Below are 17,220 nucleotides of genomic sequence, written 5' to 3' on the forward strand. Positions count from 1 at the left end.
ATCAAATGTTAACGCAAAGGAACGGGACAATGCAGTTCACATAAGTTCATTATTTGCATGTGCTAACAAGTCATTCACGTGTTGATGCGCGGTTCTAACGAGCGCTTTTCTGAGCGCGTACACCCGAAGCGCACGCGCACTAAGCCTGTCTAACAGCGACAGGTTACTGAACAAAGGTATTTTTCTAGTCTTATTGCGCGAATACTGTCAAATACACACAGGGTTTACATAAACAAAGTTGGTTATGTATAAAGTGAAACAAACAGAGAAAATCTGCTTCCTAGCTAATGCCGTCAGTATTGTAGACAGTACCCGGCAGGTACTCAAGATGGCGGCAGTCAACTGGAAAAAGAGCGGATGACTTAAGAGGTCATGTGACTGATATTCATGTATAGGCGCGTGAGCCGTCTTGCCTATGTCTGCATGCTGCCGCACAGCGTTTTACATTAATTCAAAATTAAGGATAATTTTTGGCTTCAATATCTCGTGGAAAAGAGGTTTTCCCCATAGCTTAAGATATTACGCAGTACGAGAGATACTCTCGTAAGAGAACACAATAAACTCAGTCATGTAATCATGCTTTCTGAGGCGGATGCAGCTGTTTGGGAGCGCACTCGTGTGAGACAGTATAATAAGGGAATTATACTGAACCACTTAGACGACAGACTTTGCTAAACATTTCAGAATGATCGCAACAGCATTTCAGATGCTGTGCAACAAGATCGCTCCTCTGGTTAGTCCAGTTATGCCGTTCCATCGCACATATTCACATGACTTTTTTTAATGCACATTATGGAATATATTCGGTAAATGTGTTTCCAGCAGTTTATGCATTAGTTATGTCTTGTAATCAGATAAAAAAAAATTATCCAACTCAATTGAGTGTATATGTTTACTTATGCACATTTTTAGAATTTATGCACTGCCAACTGTTGGAACAACTGTTTTTTTTTTATGCGATATCTCAAAATGCGCATAAAAATAGGTGGATGGAAACATACCTAGTGAAGTCATATGTTATAGGTGAACATTGAGAAATGAATTTATGATCAGATGCACAAGCTTTGTGTGCAGCTAATTTTGTACGTATCCTAATTAAAATGAATCAACTCCAAACTACTCCTGACGAGTATAATTATCACCACTCATCTCTCTCTGTGCTCTGAGGGCAAACACAAAAATAACCCATGATTTAATCAGGATGAGATGAGGAACCCTGTGAATGTGTGTGTATTAACCACAAGTATTGGGTTTTCACAGAGTACAAAGGTTCAGCTGCGGCCCGGTCTGGTTCAGGAGGAGGTGAGTCATTTTATTTCTGTAACGGAATTGTTATTATGCATTCATCTTACTCTTTGGGTTACTTGCATCTTTCTTACCAAGTTCAGTTAAGATGTAGGGTGGGTGGTATGAAAAAAAAATCCTATATGACTAATTCAGTATAACAGTCTTTGCTGGAAACTCAACAAAAATGGTTCATATTTGAATAACCATCCAGATATGCCTATTTTTGCATAATCCAGTAAATTAAACAAGTGATGCTTACTGCAGAACCAAATGATCTCAAGTGACAGCTCCTCCTCTCTGCACTTAATGGGTGGAGCCCAATTAACCTATTAACCAACTACCCAATTCACATATGGATGATCCATATACAAAGTAAACTAGCTTATAATCACACCTTTGAGCACACATCATTTGAATTCTGTTAATGCTGCAAGTTGCCGGAAACAAAACAGTGACAACATCCCTTAATAATATATTTCTTGTTCTCCCATGTAAGTAATTGAAAGCAGTCTTGCCCTGCTGACCACATGTATGTTTTTTTTGTTTTTTCTGTTTATTTGTAAAGGGACCATGCACAATTTTTAACATAAAATTGCCATTTCATGTATTGTACGGGATTTAGCCAAAGGCTATTTTTCATCCGCAGTCCCCCAAACAGGTCAAAACTAACATAACATTACACAGACAATAAATACATACATACCCACATACTGTCAAGGCCATAAAAAATTAACTACAACAATCTCAATGGTTACATAATTGGTTAAATTTTAACAAAGATTTTAACTTCACTTTAAAAAGAGCATACGATTTACACCCTTTTATATCCTCTGGTAGGGCATTCCACTGATTTGTGGCTTTCACTGCGAAAGATGATAGTCCAAATGCTGAACGACGAAAAGGAACCAGACAATTACTCATAAGTGATAGTCTGGTAGATCTCACAGAGGTGTCACAGGTGTTTGGGTGTGAACTAGCTTAATTAATGTGTAAATGGCATGTGTTTGTGTGTATGTGCAGTATATGATGTATAACGAAGGAGGGATGCCATTGTACTCGATGGAGACTGAGACCCCCACAGCCGAGGACATCCAGCTGCTGAAGAAGACTGTGGAATCAGAAGCCTCACAGGTACAATCAAACACTTTTAGATCTTCACAGCAACAGAAAATGCCTGTACAGTGGACTGGTGGGTATCGACATGCGAGTTTGTTCTAGAGCATGAGTGCCAAACTCATTTCTAGCTAGAGCGCCATACATGCTCTTTTGGAGGTAATGTGGTACACAATTTTGACGATGTGATGCTGCTTTAATAAATAATATTGGGGAAAAACAAAAACATCCTTTCGGCAATATGCTTTTGGCTGGATAAATTTTTAGCTTTAATATCGCCAACTGAAACTAAACATTAACACAAATGTTCGGCCTAAATGAACGAAACTACAGCTAATTTAGATTACAGGTTTGCTTTTCAGTCAAACAGCATCAAATAAGTGTAAATATTACATATATTCATATATTCACATAAGTACTAATAAAACAATACATTTAGAGTTTGTAAAATACACACTGATGTTTATGGAAAAGGTAATAATAATCATTTCCATTATTCCATTATCGACACGTTTTATTCATATCAGATACACATTGTGTAAGTAACTTTAATGTTTCTCTATTCTTCTCCCAGTTCACCAGCCACTTACTTTTAAGTATTTCGGGAGTGGATGAATTCATGTGTTGTAAATGTTCCAAACAATGTGAAATGTTGTGAAAATAAAACACAGCTCTACCTCGTTCATTTCAGGGGTTCTATTTAATTACCATTTGTGCATTTCATTCATTGCGCCTTGACACCAGTTCAAAACTGAGTCCCAAAAGTCCACGCAAGAAGCATAACTGTACGTTCACACCGCCGCCAACTTGAGCGGCAAAGAAGCTGTGGCCGCCCTGTCGAGGACGCTTGTCAAAAAGTACGGGGAAGCTTGTTGACGCTTTGGCCGCTCTGACGTAACAGCATTATGTTCGCGAGAAGAGAAGTGTCAAAACATGAAATGTAAACAAAAAAACAAGCAATACATTGACACTAGAAACCTTTTATAATGACAGCATTTTTATATTGCCTATTCTGGATCTCAACGCACACATAAAGCTTGCCACAAAGAACCGGCCAAAGTAAGGATTATGGATTAAACATTTGAATTGTTTATTAATAAACTAGCGTTTTCTGTCAGTTTTTGGTTAATTTATGAGACGCGCTCCAGTTCACGCGCCGACGCCTCCGTGTCCTAATTATATTGTCTACTACAGTATTTGCTTATTTATTAATCCAGTCAAATTGTTGATGAAAACATTGATTAAAACGAAGATACAATTTATACAAAACGAAATTTACTTAAAACAAAACTTGTGACTCTTGTGACTCAAGCACTGATGGACCAAAGAGCGCGCATTTCGACATTTGCAGTAAAAAACTTGAAATATAAATTCTCAGAAAATGCATTTAATACCAATATATTGAAACGTCTGTTTATATAGGCCTACTCCATTAATAAAGGAGTCCGGACATTGGAAAAATATCTGTCCATATGCGTTATATATTTAATATGAGGGAAATAGACATGCATGCATGCGTGACACAAAAATATCTTTAACTTTGAGGTAGCAAAATATTTTTTAGTAAATTCTGTCAATTACACTAAGGTTAGATTTCATTGAAGGTAAATTTGAGCGGCCACACTGAGCTGTGCGTAACGTCCACAGACGTGAAGTGAACGAGACAGAGGCTGTCTGGTACTGTCTGAAATGGTTAACTCTGTGGCGATGCATGTGCAAAACAGATTTAACTAATCATAAAGTCAATCAGGATACATTACACGGCCTACTATACGCCTACACTAACCCCCCCACTTTTTCAAATATTGCCAGTGTGGAGTTTGTGTTGGAGTCTGCGTTGTGCTGGAGGCATGTCGTTTTTTGGTGTTATCAGACTCCATGTAGTTACTGCAGTGCCGTCGCATAGACTGTATATAAAAAGGAGAGAGGCTCGGGAGCGCGCATGCACGTCACATCCGATGGATTTCGCGGTAAATCCGACCCGGAGCCTTCACATAGAAATAGGAATACTGGCCTTCAGAGGTAATAGCAAAACCCGACAAGTGGATCATTGTAATGTGTGATTACAACCCCTTCACAACAGGCAATAAAAAAAGGATTCATTTTAGAAGAAAAGCTACATATAGCACCTTTAATGGAGGGACATAAATCTCTCAGATTTCATCAAAAATATCTTCATTTGTGTTCCCAAGATGAACGAAAGTCTGACAGGTTTGGAACAAACTTATGTGTACTTATGTATACTTTGGGCATTAGTCTGGCACTGTCTCAGGAATATAACTCTTTTCTTTGCAGGGGATGAAAGAAATCAAGAAAGACAAGGTTTTGATGAGGCGAAAGTCTGAGCTGCCGCAGGACGTCTATACTATAAAAGCCCTGGAATCTCACAAGCGAGCGGAGGAGTACCTGACGGCCAACCAAGAAGCCCTCTGACGCGGGAGCCCCGGCACCCTCCACCGCGCCTAAACTTTTCCTCTCGTCTTGGTCCAAAATTGTCGCCTGCTGTAACCCACCTCTCTGTTCCTCTGCCTATATCCATACTCCCTCCTCCCTCACTGTTGGAAAGCCCCGTCTGCAAAAGTCCAGTCCACAGAGCAGTGGAGAGCTCCCATGCACTCTTCCTCATCTCCCCCCATCCATAGATGCTGATCCGCACGCCGAACAGAAGCGACTGCTGGGTTGGTAGAAAGCAGTGTGGGTTACAAATAATCAAAGTATGCTCTTGTTGTGGTTGCTTTGTTTTTCTCTCCCCACTTTATGTTGCCCACTTTATGCTGTCTCCATTAGTCCGCATGTTCCCTATCCCGTTTTTACCGCCGCTTGAGAGCTTCTCCTGTTTTCCCATCACTGCCTCTGCGAATCTGTCGTGTCTGCAATGAAGGGGCCACACTTAACTAAATGAATCATGTTACTGGAGATATGGAGATGGAAACCCTGTTGTGGATTTTAGACGGTATGAATGGTAGCCAAACGGGAGTGAATCAGGGTTATACTTGATGTCATACAAAGAACTAGTGAAACTTGTTTCTTACAAAACAAGCTTTATGAATTAAACATGCAAGTTTGAGATTTCAATTTGCATGGGATTGTGAATCTGTTTCAGATGCTTTCTTAGACAGGTCTGCTCGTACATCTGAGATGGGACTTTGTTTCTCCATAGAGACCTGGTGCTGTAAATGTTTCAGGTAGTCATCTGAAGTCATTTTTGAGATCTAAGACCATGACCACACATTAGGAGGCAGAGGTCGAAGAGATTGACCTAGTGATTGTGTTAATGATCATGATCAACAACAACAAAAAAGTTAGGGAGCTTTGTGGAAGCAATCACCTCTATATCCACCACCAGCAGAGCGCTTGATAAAAATGCTGTAAAAGTAGTATACAGTCCGTTTACAGTCGCATAATGAATGTGATCTAAACGCATGCACCAATGGCCTATTGGTCCACACTCCACTTATCTTTGTATGCATCTATTTTAGTTTCATTTTAAGACTTGTACCTCTTGAACAGATTCCCATGAAATCGCAATGTGCTTTTTTCACCTCCTAGTTTTGTAAGTTGTCTTGTTTTGCTTCATAGGTTTCTGTGATTTATAAAAACTAAGACGAGAATGGAAAAACAAACTCCCATTAAACCTTTAAAAAGGAAACCGTTCAAGATCGGGAACTACCGTCCTGTCCAAGATTGTCTTATTTGGTGGTGGTTTTCACTTTAAAGCACCAAAGCAACATTTTTTCCAGGTTTTAGAAAGGTAAAGAAAAACATCACTGATCTAGTGTACGATCAAGCGCTATACAATCCTCCTTATAGGACTATATACTTAAAGAGAAAAGATACTCGCTTACCTGTCCAGGCTTAATATATGGAAAAGCGACAGCTTGCAATTGCAACTACTTGTGTACTGTATATTGTCATGTATATTGCTTACGATTGCACCCTTGCCCTTCAGTATTCCCTCTTTCTGCCCCAACTTCATCTTTTCTTTAGTTCTGTTTGCTTGTATGACTTCATTCTGATGCCTGATGTCCCCTCTCTGTTGTAAAGGTCTGTCCCGTGAAGTGTCACTTTGATCATTCCAATAGTGAGGGAACATTTACTCCTCCTACAAGCTGCTGGACAACGCAACACTTTATTGCTATCCAGTGTGCAGCTCAAGCTCCCTTGTGAATTCAAGCTGCTACACTTTTTCCATCGTTCAAAACGTGTGCATATGTTTCGACTCGTGCTATTACAGCCTATAGTATGCAGTGCAGAGGTGAAGTCTTTAAATCATTAGCTGTTTGAAGTGTCGTTACATCACCTCAGCCTATCAGTGTACGGGAATGACTTGTCCATGCAATCAAGAGCATGAATTGCCAACCTAGCTGCCTCTAAATAGACCAAAACATTCCAGAAACAATCAGAGGCAACTTCACTCTTGAACGCGGCATGATTCCTGCCTCAATGCAGTTTGACAGGCGAATGGGGCCCGTGTTCAGCTTGTCCGGCAGCAACAACAACAAACCGAGGGAAATTAAGAAAGTATGGGTCTCTCCACACTCACCCTTTCCCTCCTCTCCCAGCCCTCCTTCCCAAGTCTGACACTAATCTTAAGCTGCTTTCCAGGTCATATGTACATACGTTGTACTTTAATTAGGTTGAGCATTACATAGTATGAAAGTCATATTTTGTACAGATGTTCATGTATGTACAGAACAACAATAAAGAAACACAAAAGACGTGACGGCCATTTGTGTTGCTCAAGCCATGTGAAATACATAAAGGATTACTCACTCATTGCACATTGTCAATCAGATTAATGGATTTTTTTGTGTGACTTAAACGGCACATAACTGAGATGCACCATTACATGTTTATACTGTCATACAAAAGCAACCACTAAATCTTGCCAAACGTCACTTTACAAAAAAGTAATCAAGCAAAAGAACATACTGCATAATTAACACAACTGCCTTGGGACAAGGCTGAAATATGTCTGGGTGTTTTCAGGACAATTTTTGCCAACTCAATAATCGGGACACTTGCTGTGCAAAAGTTCAAAGCAATTAAAAGGTAAACTATTAAATTATCACTTTAAGAATTCCACAGTTGGTATAAACCACAGCTAGGATGATAAATGTGCCTTTTGATTTGTTTGAGATGAGCAAATGTCGGAAGGTCCTTTAACGTTATGCAGTATGAGAAGCGTCGAGATGAGGCTTCACTTGCGCTCCAGTCTCAGGCCTGCAGAGCTTTGTCTGGTCTGAAGCGTTTGCTGGACCATGTCCTTCCACTGGTCGTCTGAGATCTCCTGGGCCCAGGCAGGGATTCCCAGTGTCGGCAGATTGATAGCCGCCATGGTCCTTTTCACCAGCTCAACGTGATCTGTGAACACAAACACCAACATTTCAAATATATCGTACCGCGTTGGTTGATATTAGCACTTTTTAAATGCATCTATATTGGTATAAGACAATGGATATTTTAAATTACTCATTTATTTAGATTACCTTTGCCGTCATCTAATGATCATTTTATGTCTTCTAAAACACTAACAATTAAATAAATATCATTTATGGGCAAAAAGAATTGTAAATATTTTTTCATGCTGTACATTATAATGGTGTGATGGCTAAATTCACTTGAAGTATTACATTTTCGGGTTTTATTTTTAAATGCATTGAAGGAAAATAGTGTAGAATTTAAATACTGGATATTTATAGGGCATAACATGAAAGCAATCTGTATTTTAGAGTAATAACATGCATACTTTAGCCAAGGTTTAATCATCATTCCACCTGTTAATTCCAAAATTGCACTTGTGTATATATTCTTTTTTTAAATATGACTAATATTTTAGTAATAAATTAAATCAACCTTTTTGTGTACTGCTAGTATTAATCTGTATTATTTATAATGTCCATTTAAAAATGTGTCAAATTTATTTGAATAGTGATTTTCACAATACACAGTTTCAAAACAGCTTTACAGAAAATCATGATGTTAATGTTTATAGAATTCATGTCTTATAATCTCATTTGGCAGATTAGAGCATTTCAATAATGTAGTTAACATTTTGTGATTATAAAAGCAATCAAGCAGTTGAGATTTACTAAATGGTGTATACTGCTTTATGTGAGTGTACTGTGTGCATGCAGATCGAGTTGGATATATTAAACTTTATAGCCATAACCATTATCGATGACTTCATCCCTTAACTATTTTGAAAGGCCAAAGGCATTGATTAAGGTGATGCGATTTTAGTCCAACACACTGACAGAGGAGTAATGAAACAATAAGTGACATGATGGCAGTATATCAGTGTTGTGACCCGAATGTGAAGTCAGTTCTCATGCTTACCTGCATCCATGGGAATGGACACTTGACTTCTACAGGCAGCAGCTCCTTCAGGATCCTCCTCTTCATCGCTGTCAGGAGGAGGCTGGGGAAGGAACAGACCCATGGCCTGCAAAATGTGGATGAAGAGCAGATTTCAGCAAGACAATTCAAATGTAATGAACCCAAGCAATTAGAGGGGAACCCCACACTTGCTGACCAGAAAGATGACCTCTCATGTACCTCTATTCTGTCCTGGACCTCCTGGAGCTGCTCTGCAGCGGTCGCCTCGTCGGCTGGCTCCGTGTGTGAGCTGTTCACCCCGTCTGGGTCTTGATTCAGAGGCTGGTAATAATACCCAGCACTGTCCTCGTCTCCAGCATTGTCCTCGTCCTCCCCGCTCCACTCCTCCGGCACTGCGGTGTCTAAAGGCCGGTCCTGCACCACATCCTCCTCGGAGTTCGGTAAGATTCTCTCGGGACCCATCTCTCGGGCCCTCGCCACTTCCATTCACTGGCTGCTAACACACACAGACGCGTGTGAGAGAATATAATGTTTGTTGTATGGAGTAAAACATCCACCTGTCAATGTAAGCTTAAGGCTATAAAATCCTGCTAGGTCATATACACTTACAATTCCAGGGAATTAACTAATGAATGCGACTGTTCACCATGCAGAAAATGATCTCTGGTCATTTTCTGTTACCTGTTTTCTTCTGTCGAGCTCTTTTATCCAAATGTTTTGAGCAGATGTATGTGTATCTGGAGAGCTGTTATTTGCTTCCGGTCCTGCGCAGAAGCAGAACTGCGCATTGCTTGCGTCATGATACATCGACGAGCTAGCTAAGTGATTAAATGTGTACACAAAAATAAACAAATAAAGGTCTATTATGTTGTTGTTGTTTTTTTCATTTTGATGCTTCATAATTTATCTACATTATTAATCCTTGTGTTTATTCTACTTTGTTCGTTACTGTATCTATTCTGAAATAAAAATGAATATGTAAATGTGTAAATAATTGAAAAGTATTAAATCTTTTGAGTAAAAACGAATGAGTAAAACCCTGTCAGACTCAGTTGTGTGAAGAATGATTGTCTTACGTTGCTTTCAATGTTTTTTTGTTGTTTTTTTATATTATTTAGTTTTTTTATATGCTTTTTGTTTAATATGCCTGCATCACAAGTAAATAAATAAAAAAACAATCAAATGAAATAAAATATGCAATCATTCATTATGACTTATTAATCGTTTATTTGAACTTTTTAACCTTATTTTATTATGTTATTAAAACCTTATATATTATATAATAAAATATATTACATCCGATTTTTATTAGGTTTTATATATATATATATATATATATATATATATATATATATATATATATATATATATATGCTTATATTACAGCAGATTTTGGAAATTACAAACTAACGAGTTATAAATCCTAAAGATTTATTTGTGTATTATTTATTTTCATTTAGAAATTTTTCTTTATAAATTATTATATTTGTATCTTGGTGTACATGTTTATTATTGTTTAATAAATAAACCAGGAACAATCTATGAGGAAGACGAATAATTGCAAAATAAGAAAACATTTTGGTAATGGTAAATAAATAATTGCATTGATATGGAAGCCCTGCTGCATGTGTGGATATGATGACCATAGACATGATGTCTATTATGATGACCAGCGGGTGGCGCGCGCCTCTCCATGACGTGTGAGTTTGAGCGGGAAACGAATGACCTGCAGTTTGTCTGAACTTCCCGTGAAAGTTGTAAACTAAAGCGCTTTTAGCTGTCATCGAGAAAATAAATTACACTTGTGTTGTTGTCGAGGAACGAGGACGTTTGCAAATTATGAACATATACTTTTGTGGAAGTATTCGAGGAGGGAGACAGGACGTGAATATTTACCAGAGAATAGTGAAGAAATTGCAGCAGTATGGCAAGGTTTTAACAGAGCATATCAGCTATGACAGTCTGTCTGAAAAGGGTGATTCACTTTTACTCTCTTTCTCTCATAGTTGCGCTATTTAACGGTTTCATATCGTTTATCTAATTCTATGTGTGGAAACTGCAAATAATCAAAGTAAACATGTGTCCGTGATCCAGGTGAAGATGCAGTTTTAGGTGGAGATAAAGCGATTCATGATCGAGATATGGAGTGGTTGATGATGTCTGATGGTGAGATCATAATGACATGCTCAATTGCTCATAATTTTGACATTACTCATTGTATTTAAAAAGTGTTATTTATTTTCATACATAATGTAGTCAACAGTGGCCCGAAAAATATATCCAAGTGGCATTTATTTTCACAATACGAAAATTCAAATGATAAAATGAAATGAAATGTGTTTCTCTACACATGTTGTTACTCTGCTAGGTGATCTTAGAAAATCAAACTTTATCATCCACTAAAAATCACTAAAACACCAACTGAATGTTTAGATGTTTTATTATCTGATGCAGCAATATATAATTTTTTAATTGTGATTGATGACATATGAAATAATATTCAGAATTTTTTATTTATTTTTTGGTGGGGGGCGAGGGCAGTTTATTGAATGTTTAGTCAAAATATTTACATTTTACAAAAGCTTGCATATGTGGCTCATATAGTATCATAAAGGAGAATATAGAGGTCGTACTCAAGGAAATAACACCTTAGTTTTAGACCCTAACTGAGCAAAAATATGCAATTTGATGCAGTTGCAGACATTTATATGGCCAAATCTTATCAGTCCAGAAACTAACACAAGAGGCTTATAAATATCAGTCATCACTCTATATCTTCCTTTAGTCTTAGTAAGATTATATTTAAATGCTTAGTTTTTGCTTAGTTAAAACATATAATGCAGTGCAATACAATGACGATTGACAGATGAACAAATAAACCTTCCTCAAAAGCCTGATGGATCATATTCGATACTCACATTTTAACATGACTTTTCTAGAAAACAATTATGTATGGATAATCAAGTTAAACCTAGAATTATTCTCAACAGCTGCAGCATAGCAGATCTATTCTGCCAAGACCAAACACACTAGCATTGTCATATCCGCTAAACTCTTCTGAGAGTTGTCACGACAGATTGCCATGTTCTCTGTGTTAATTCTGCAATGCTGTATCAGACCCGTCTCAGTTACTCAGGACTCTCGTTACAGTGCAGGTTTCTCTCTCTGTACAGTGATCGTTGCTGAGGTGACACAGCCGTCATTAGGAGTTGGTTATGAACTTGGCCGAGCTGTGGAAATGAACAAGAGGGTTCTCTGTCTCTTCAGACCTTCATCTGGAAAAGGTATTAAGACATTCTCCCAGCTTTCCTCAGGAAATAGTTTACACCATTATTACATATTTACGCTGCCCGACCAAAAAAAAAAAAAAAAAGTTGCTGTTTGTCTATATGGTTGGATCATTATTGCAGTGATTATTATGCTTCTAGCGTGCAACAGTTCTTTTAACCCTAATTGATGGAGTGTGTAGCTTTTCATTTCTTAAACAACCATGAATGAAGAAACATCATGGCCATATTCCAGGAGGATAATGTCAAGATTCATCCGGCTCAGATTGTGAAAGAATGGTTGTGAGGAGCATGAAGAATCATTTTCACACATGAATTGGCACCTACCCCTCACTGAAAGTGTTTGGGATGTGCTGGAGGAGACTTTACAGAGTGCTGGACTCTTGCATTGACGATACAAGATCCTGACGAATCATTGATGCACCCTTTGATTGAAATAACATCACAACCTTTATTTCCATCAAGAGGTGCATAGATGTTTGTTTGCCTATTTAAATCCAACATTTGCCTATGTAAATCCAAACAGCGAATAAAAATTATTAATATATATATTTTTTTAATGTTTTTGTTGTTGTTTCCCGGGGTGTGTGTGTATTATTTCTTATTTATTTCTGTTGATTTTTGTTGAAGTGTGACCCTGGTTTTCCTCTTTTCGTCTCTCACCCTCCAGTGCTGTCTGCCATGATCAGAGGAGCTTCGACAAACTCACTCTTCCACGTACAGGACTACACAGAGGATGAAGTCGAGAGTTTTTTGGAGAAATATTTTGATGGTATCAACAAGAACTGATGATGAGCATATTTCAACGAATCATAACAGATAAGCACAACTCTTATATGGTGTTCCTCTCCTTTTAGAAAGCCAGTTGGACAATTTTTCCTTTGGTGGCCATAAGCATTTACATCACATTGTAAAATGTAAATTATGTGTACATGTGAATAAATCTGTCCCATCTAAACACTGGTGTTACATAGGATCATAGAAATAAATGTTTTTTTAGTAATTTCTGATGACAAACATTTAATAACTAATGGCGCTTTTCCACTACACAGTACCAGCTCGCCTTGGCTCGGCTCGACTCGACTCGACTCGCCTTTGTTTGGTTTTCCACTGCGTAAAAGTTGTACCTGTACCTGCTTTCGGGTACTTTTTTTCGTACCACCTCCGGCGAGGTTCTAAGCGAGCTGAGGCGAGCTAAGGCGATACTAAAATGTGACGTGAAAACAATGCCGACTGCTGATTGGTCAGAGAGAATCGTCACTATTCACTGCGTCATCATTGCACGCGCCAGATGGAGTATCCAGAATAACCCCGCCTTTTTTAAATAGTTTAGCCAGAGATAGTTACTAAACTTACTACTATTATTATGGCAACTCGGAAGAATACGCCGTGGTCAAACGAGGAGGTGCAGACATTCCTTTGTTTGGTTGCCGTAGAGAGGATCCAGCGAGAGCTTGATGGGGCAACGAGGAACGAAAGGCGTCGCTATGACGACCGGGTACTATTTGTGGCGATACTTTCTGCAATGGAAAACGGAACGAAAAGCGAGCCGAGTCGAGGCGAGCCAAGGCGAGTCGAGTCGAGCTGGTACTGGTAATGGAAAAGCGCCATAAGATAACTGTCTTTTTACTTCCACAATTCTCCAAAATTCTTGAAAAAGTCTTTAACAACAGATTAGATACATTCTTGGATAAACATCAATTACTCAGTGACAGTCAGTATGGATTCAGACTAAATAGATCTACATCAATGGCAATAATAGAATCAATTGAGGAAATCACAAGTGCCCTGGATCATTAAAATTATGTAATGGGGATATTTGTTGATCTTAAAAAAGCTTTTGATACCATTACATACTTATAAATAAACTGGAAAGGTACGGTATCAGGGGGATAGTATTAGACTGGGTGACGCGTTATCTAAGTAAGAGACAGCAGTTTGTGAAGTTGGGAAGCTCCAGGTCAGTATGTTTGGACATTGCTTGTGGTATCCCCCAGGGGTCAGTGTTGGGACCAAAATTGTTTATTTTTTATATTAATGACATATGTTCTCTATCTAAGTTGTTGAAGATGGTTTTATTTGCAGACGATACAAATATATTTTGTGCAGGTGAAAACTTACAGCAACTGGTGAAGGATGTCACTAAAGAAATGAATCAATTAAAAATATTGTTTGATGGTAATAAATTATCATTAAATTTAAATAAAACTAAAATAATGTTATTTGGGAATTGCAATATGAATATTCAGGTGAACATACAAATAGACGGGGTTATAATTGATAGAGTTCGTGATGATAAATTTCTTGGGGTAATTATAGATGACAGAATCAGTTGGAAATCACACATTAATCATGTACAATCTAAACTATCAAGATCAATTGCAGTAATAAATAAGGCAAAGCAGGTCCTGGAGCAAAAATCACTCCACATGTTGTACTGTTCACTAGTTTTTTTTGCCATATTTAATTTACTGTGTTGAGATTTGGGGACATAACTACAAAAGTTCATTACATTCACTTTCTGTTCTCCAAAAAAGAGCAATAAGAATTATTCACAATGTTGAGTATAGTGATCACACTCACGCATTATTCATACAGTCAAAATTATTAAAATTCACAGATCTTGTGAAGTATCAATCAGCCACTAATGATGTTTAAAGCCAAAAATAATCTATTGCCAAGAAATATTCAAATATTATTCAGGGTAAGTGAGGGAGGTTATAATTTAAGGGGGACACATAACTTCAAAGTTAACAGAATTCAGACAACTAGAAAAAGTTTTTGTCTCTCAAGCTGTGGAGTAAAGCTATGGAACAGTCTCAACGATGAACTAAAGCAATGTCCAAACGTAAATCAGTTTAAAATCAGGTATAAAGATATTGTCTTTAGGAGATACAGGGATGAAGAATGGGGTGAATAATTAATGAGTGTTTTGGGGCTAGTAATTATTTACCGTTTCTTTGTGTTATTATTATTTTTATGTCATTTCTTTTTCTGAGCTACTGATATTTCTGGTTATTCTTCCATATTATTTATTTATTATTTTCCTTGTTTAAATAATTGAAAAAAAAATTAATATTATTTTTTTGAATTATTTTCTTTTTTTTTGTTGCTTTGGGGTATAACAAAGTAGATTTATGAATACATGGAACGTGGGTCGACTTATTATTGTAAGCTTTTGAATTGAGGATAGGGGGAGGGATTAAATACGTTTGTTTTTTTCTTCTTCCCACTCCTTTTCGAATATGTAATGGACATTGACAAGAGTAAGAAAAAAAAAGTCTTTGACTGTAACTATTGTTAATTAATTTGTTTTATTGTGTTATTGGAGTCATTTTGATTTGTTTGCTTGATTTTAGTTTCTTGTCAGATGTTCTTTTGCATAAATTCGAAATGAAGTAAAGTACCAATAACTAGACAGATTCAGACTTTTGGTCATATTGTGTAGTGCATTTATCAGTTTTTGAAATGTCCACCAGGGGTCCTTGTTGTCTTTTTTTTAGGACATTAGCCTATAAAAGGACATTAATTTTATATATATAAATCAAATTATTAACTATAATGACTATTATTAAAATAATTGTAATTTTTAGCTTAGATATGGATAAGAACATTGCATAGATAAGATCACGTATTCATGACACCTGGTATTTAAAGATAGTTTTAATAGAGTGATTTAGACATGGAGTTCAACTATTACACAGTTAAAAACTTTAATACACACAGTTTTGTATAAAAATGCACATTACAATAAAAAAACAAATATACATTTCACCAATAAATTACATAAATAAATTATATTTGCACTTAAGAATACTGTTGTTTATGTATCATTTTATATTACAAAAATCATTCCCATAAAACTGATATTACTATCTAAACTGCTTAAAATAGCATCACAATAATCTTAAAGGGAACTTACACATTCATAAAACAAACATATTCTCAAAAATAAATTGTAGCATATACTCACTCTTACGATTTGAACACTTGGCAAAAATGTGTAAACATACATCTGAAATGAAAAGAGCTTCTCTAGTAATGTGGCTAGATATTACACATACAGCACTAATTTAACACATGACGGATGTTTTGATATATTTGAGTGGTTTACTGCTTCCCTTTATTTTACATGCAGCTCATTAGTGCTACCGTATACTCTTTGAGTACAGACCTCATATCAACAAATAGTTCCCAGGATGTGTGTACCTTAAAGTCAACATGAAACAGCATCTGCATCCACCTTACCTTCATTATGTGACATACAGTATATTAAATGAGAAAAGTATATGGTGAGATTCAATTTGATCCGTTTTCACTGATTGGATTTTGAATATGGTCTCTGAAAATTACAAAAGCCCCGAAACAAGATGACATTTTTTTTTATTTCCCTTTAATTATCAATTTTTTTCTTAATTTTTTTGCTAACACTTTACAATAAGGTCCCATTACTCAACATTAGTTAATGCAGTAATTAACATTAACAATGAGCAATACATTTGTTACAATATTTATTCATCTTTTCTAACGTTAGTTGATAAAAATGCAACTGTTTATGTTAGCTCAGATCCATTAAATAATATTAATAGATACAATTGATTTTAATAATAATACGTATTGACTTTAATAATGTATTACTAATTGTTGTAATAAATATTAAGATTAATGATTTTTTTATATATATAATAATAAATGATTTTTTTTAAAGAAGAATTTTCATGTTAACTAACCTTATTGTAAATTTTTTCTGTGTAAAAAAAAAAATCTGCTTCTGGTTGCCAAGGTTTGTACCGCATGCTGTTAGCTAGCAAGCAATTTGGTTGCTTTTATTGAGGGAAAAAATTAAGACGAAAAAAATACAGAGAAATTTTCAGAGAAAACATTTTGGGAGAGGAAATATCGACTCAGAATGGCACTAAGACACTTCTCGGTTCCAACAAAAATAGTGCCTGGTGAGATCAGCCAAAACCTTTTCCAGAGGAAGTTATTACATTTATGGATTATTACATTACATGTGTTACAGTACATATGTTATTACATGTATATAACATTTCTACGGAGCCCCTAAAGGGACATGGTGAAGAAAAAATATATGAGATTGGAGGAAAAATGATTTGGCAATGCTTCGCGTCTTCATGCAAATGTTTTGCGTTCCCCCGAGAAACTTTTTGAATTCGCTCTCATAGACACATGC

At 36.7% G+C, this 17,220-nt stretch overlaps 3 protein-coding genes across 7 annotated transcripts in view; 2 read left to right on the forward strand and 1 right to left on the reverse strand.

Annotated features, from left to right (window-relative positions):
* The window catches only part of ppp2r5d (protein phosphatase 2, regulatory subunit B', delta), a 64,161-nt gene extending 57,045 nt beyond the window's left edge, over positions 1 to 7,116 (forward strand). For both annotated transcript variants that reach the window (XM_077247011.1, XM_077247010.1), the window contains 3 exons: positions 1,261 to 1,302; positions 2,308 to 2,418; positions 4,696 to 7,116. In XM_077247011.1, the coding sequence (XP_077103126.1) occupies positions 1,261 to 1,302; positions 2,308 to 2,418; positions 4,696 to 4,833 (291 nt within the window). In that variant the 3' untranslated portion in view covers positions 4,834 to 7,116. The remainder of the gene's footprint in view (positions 1 to 1,260; positions 1,303 to 2,307; positions 2,419 to 4,695) is intronic.
* mea1 (male-enhanced antigen 1) lies at positions 6,999 to 9,520 on the reverse strand. Of its 4 annotated transcripts, none has more exons than XM_077247035.1 (4): positions 9,421 to 9,520; positions 8,959 to 9,232; positions 8,740 to 8,845; positions 6,999 to 7,764 (listed from the first exon to the last, which is right to left on the reverse strand). In XM_077247035.1, exons 2-4 carry the CDS (start codon positions 9,223 to 9,225, stop codon positions 7,601 to 7,603), a joined length of 537 nt encoding a protein of 178 aa, XP_077103150.1. In that variant the 5' UTR covers positions 9,226 to 9,232; positions 9,421 to 9,520; the 3' UTR covers positions 6,999 to 7,600. The 4 variants fall into 4 exon arrangements, with proteins under 4 accessions (XP_077103150.1, XP_077103151.1, XP_077103153.1 ...); XM_077247036.1 differs by having other exon boundaries at positions 8,959 to 9,235; positions 9,421 to 9,518; XM_077247038.1 differs by having other exon boundaries at positions 9,349 to 9,509.
* Positions 9,521 to 10,549: 1,029 nt separating this feature from the next.
* dnph1 (2'-deoxynucleoside 5'-phosphate N-hydrolase 1) lies at positions 10,550 to 12,984 on the forward strand. Its single transcript, XM_077247040.1, has 4 exons — positions 10,550 to 10,714; positions 10,834 to 10,905; positions 11,913 to 12,023; positions 12,697 to 12,984. The coding sequence occupies exons 1-4, from the start codon at positions 10,579 to 10,581 to the stop codon at positions 12,813 to 12,815; spliced, it is 438 nt and encodes a 145-aa protein (XP_077103155.1). The 5' UTR covers positions 10,550 to 10,578; the 3' UTR covers positions 12,816 to 12,984.
* The last annotated feature ends 4,236 nt before the right edge of the window (positions 12,985 to 17,220 follow it).

The sequence above is a fragment of the Siphateles boraxobius genome, unplaced genomic scaffold (genome assembly GCF_051911475.1).
Source record: "Siphateles boraxobius isolate OS27281-9 unplaced genomic scaffold, OSU_SipBor_1 104, whole genome shotgun sequence".
NCBI lineage: Eukaryota > Metazoa > Chordata > Actinopteri > Cypriniformes > Leuciscidae > Siphateles > Siphateles boraxobius.

Coding starts and splice junctions, on each gene's coding strand:
- mea1 (XM_077247035.1), bottom strand. CDS start 9,225: ATGGAAGTGGCGAGGGCCCGAGAGATGGGTCCCGAGAGAATCTTACCG. Junction 8,846..8,958: donor AGGTCCAGGACAGAATAGAG/GTACATGAGAGG, acceptor CACATTTTGCAG/GCCATGGGTCTGTTCCTTCC. Junction 7,765..8,739: donor GTCCATTCCCATGGATGCAG/GTAAGCATGAGA, acceptor TTGTGTTCACAG/ATCACGTTGAGCTGGTGAAA.
- dnph1 (XM_077247040.1), top strand. CDS start 10,579: ATGAACATATACTTTTGTGGAAGTATTCGAGGAGGGAGACAGGACGTG. Junction 10,715..10,833: donor TGACAGTCTGTCTGAAAAGG/GTGATTCACTTT, acceptor TCCGTGATCCAG/GTGAAGATGCAGTTTTAGGT. Junction 12,024..12,696: donor CAGACCTTCATCTGGAAAAG/GTATTAAGACAT, acceptor CTCACCCTCCAG/TGCTGTCTGCCATGATCAGA.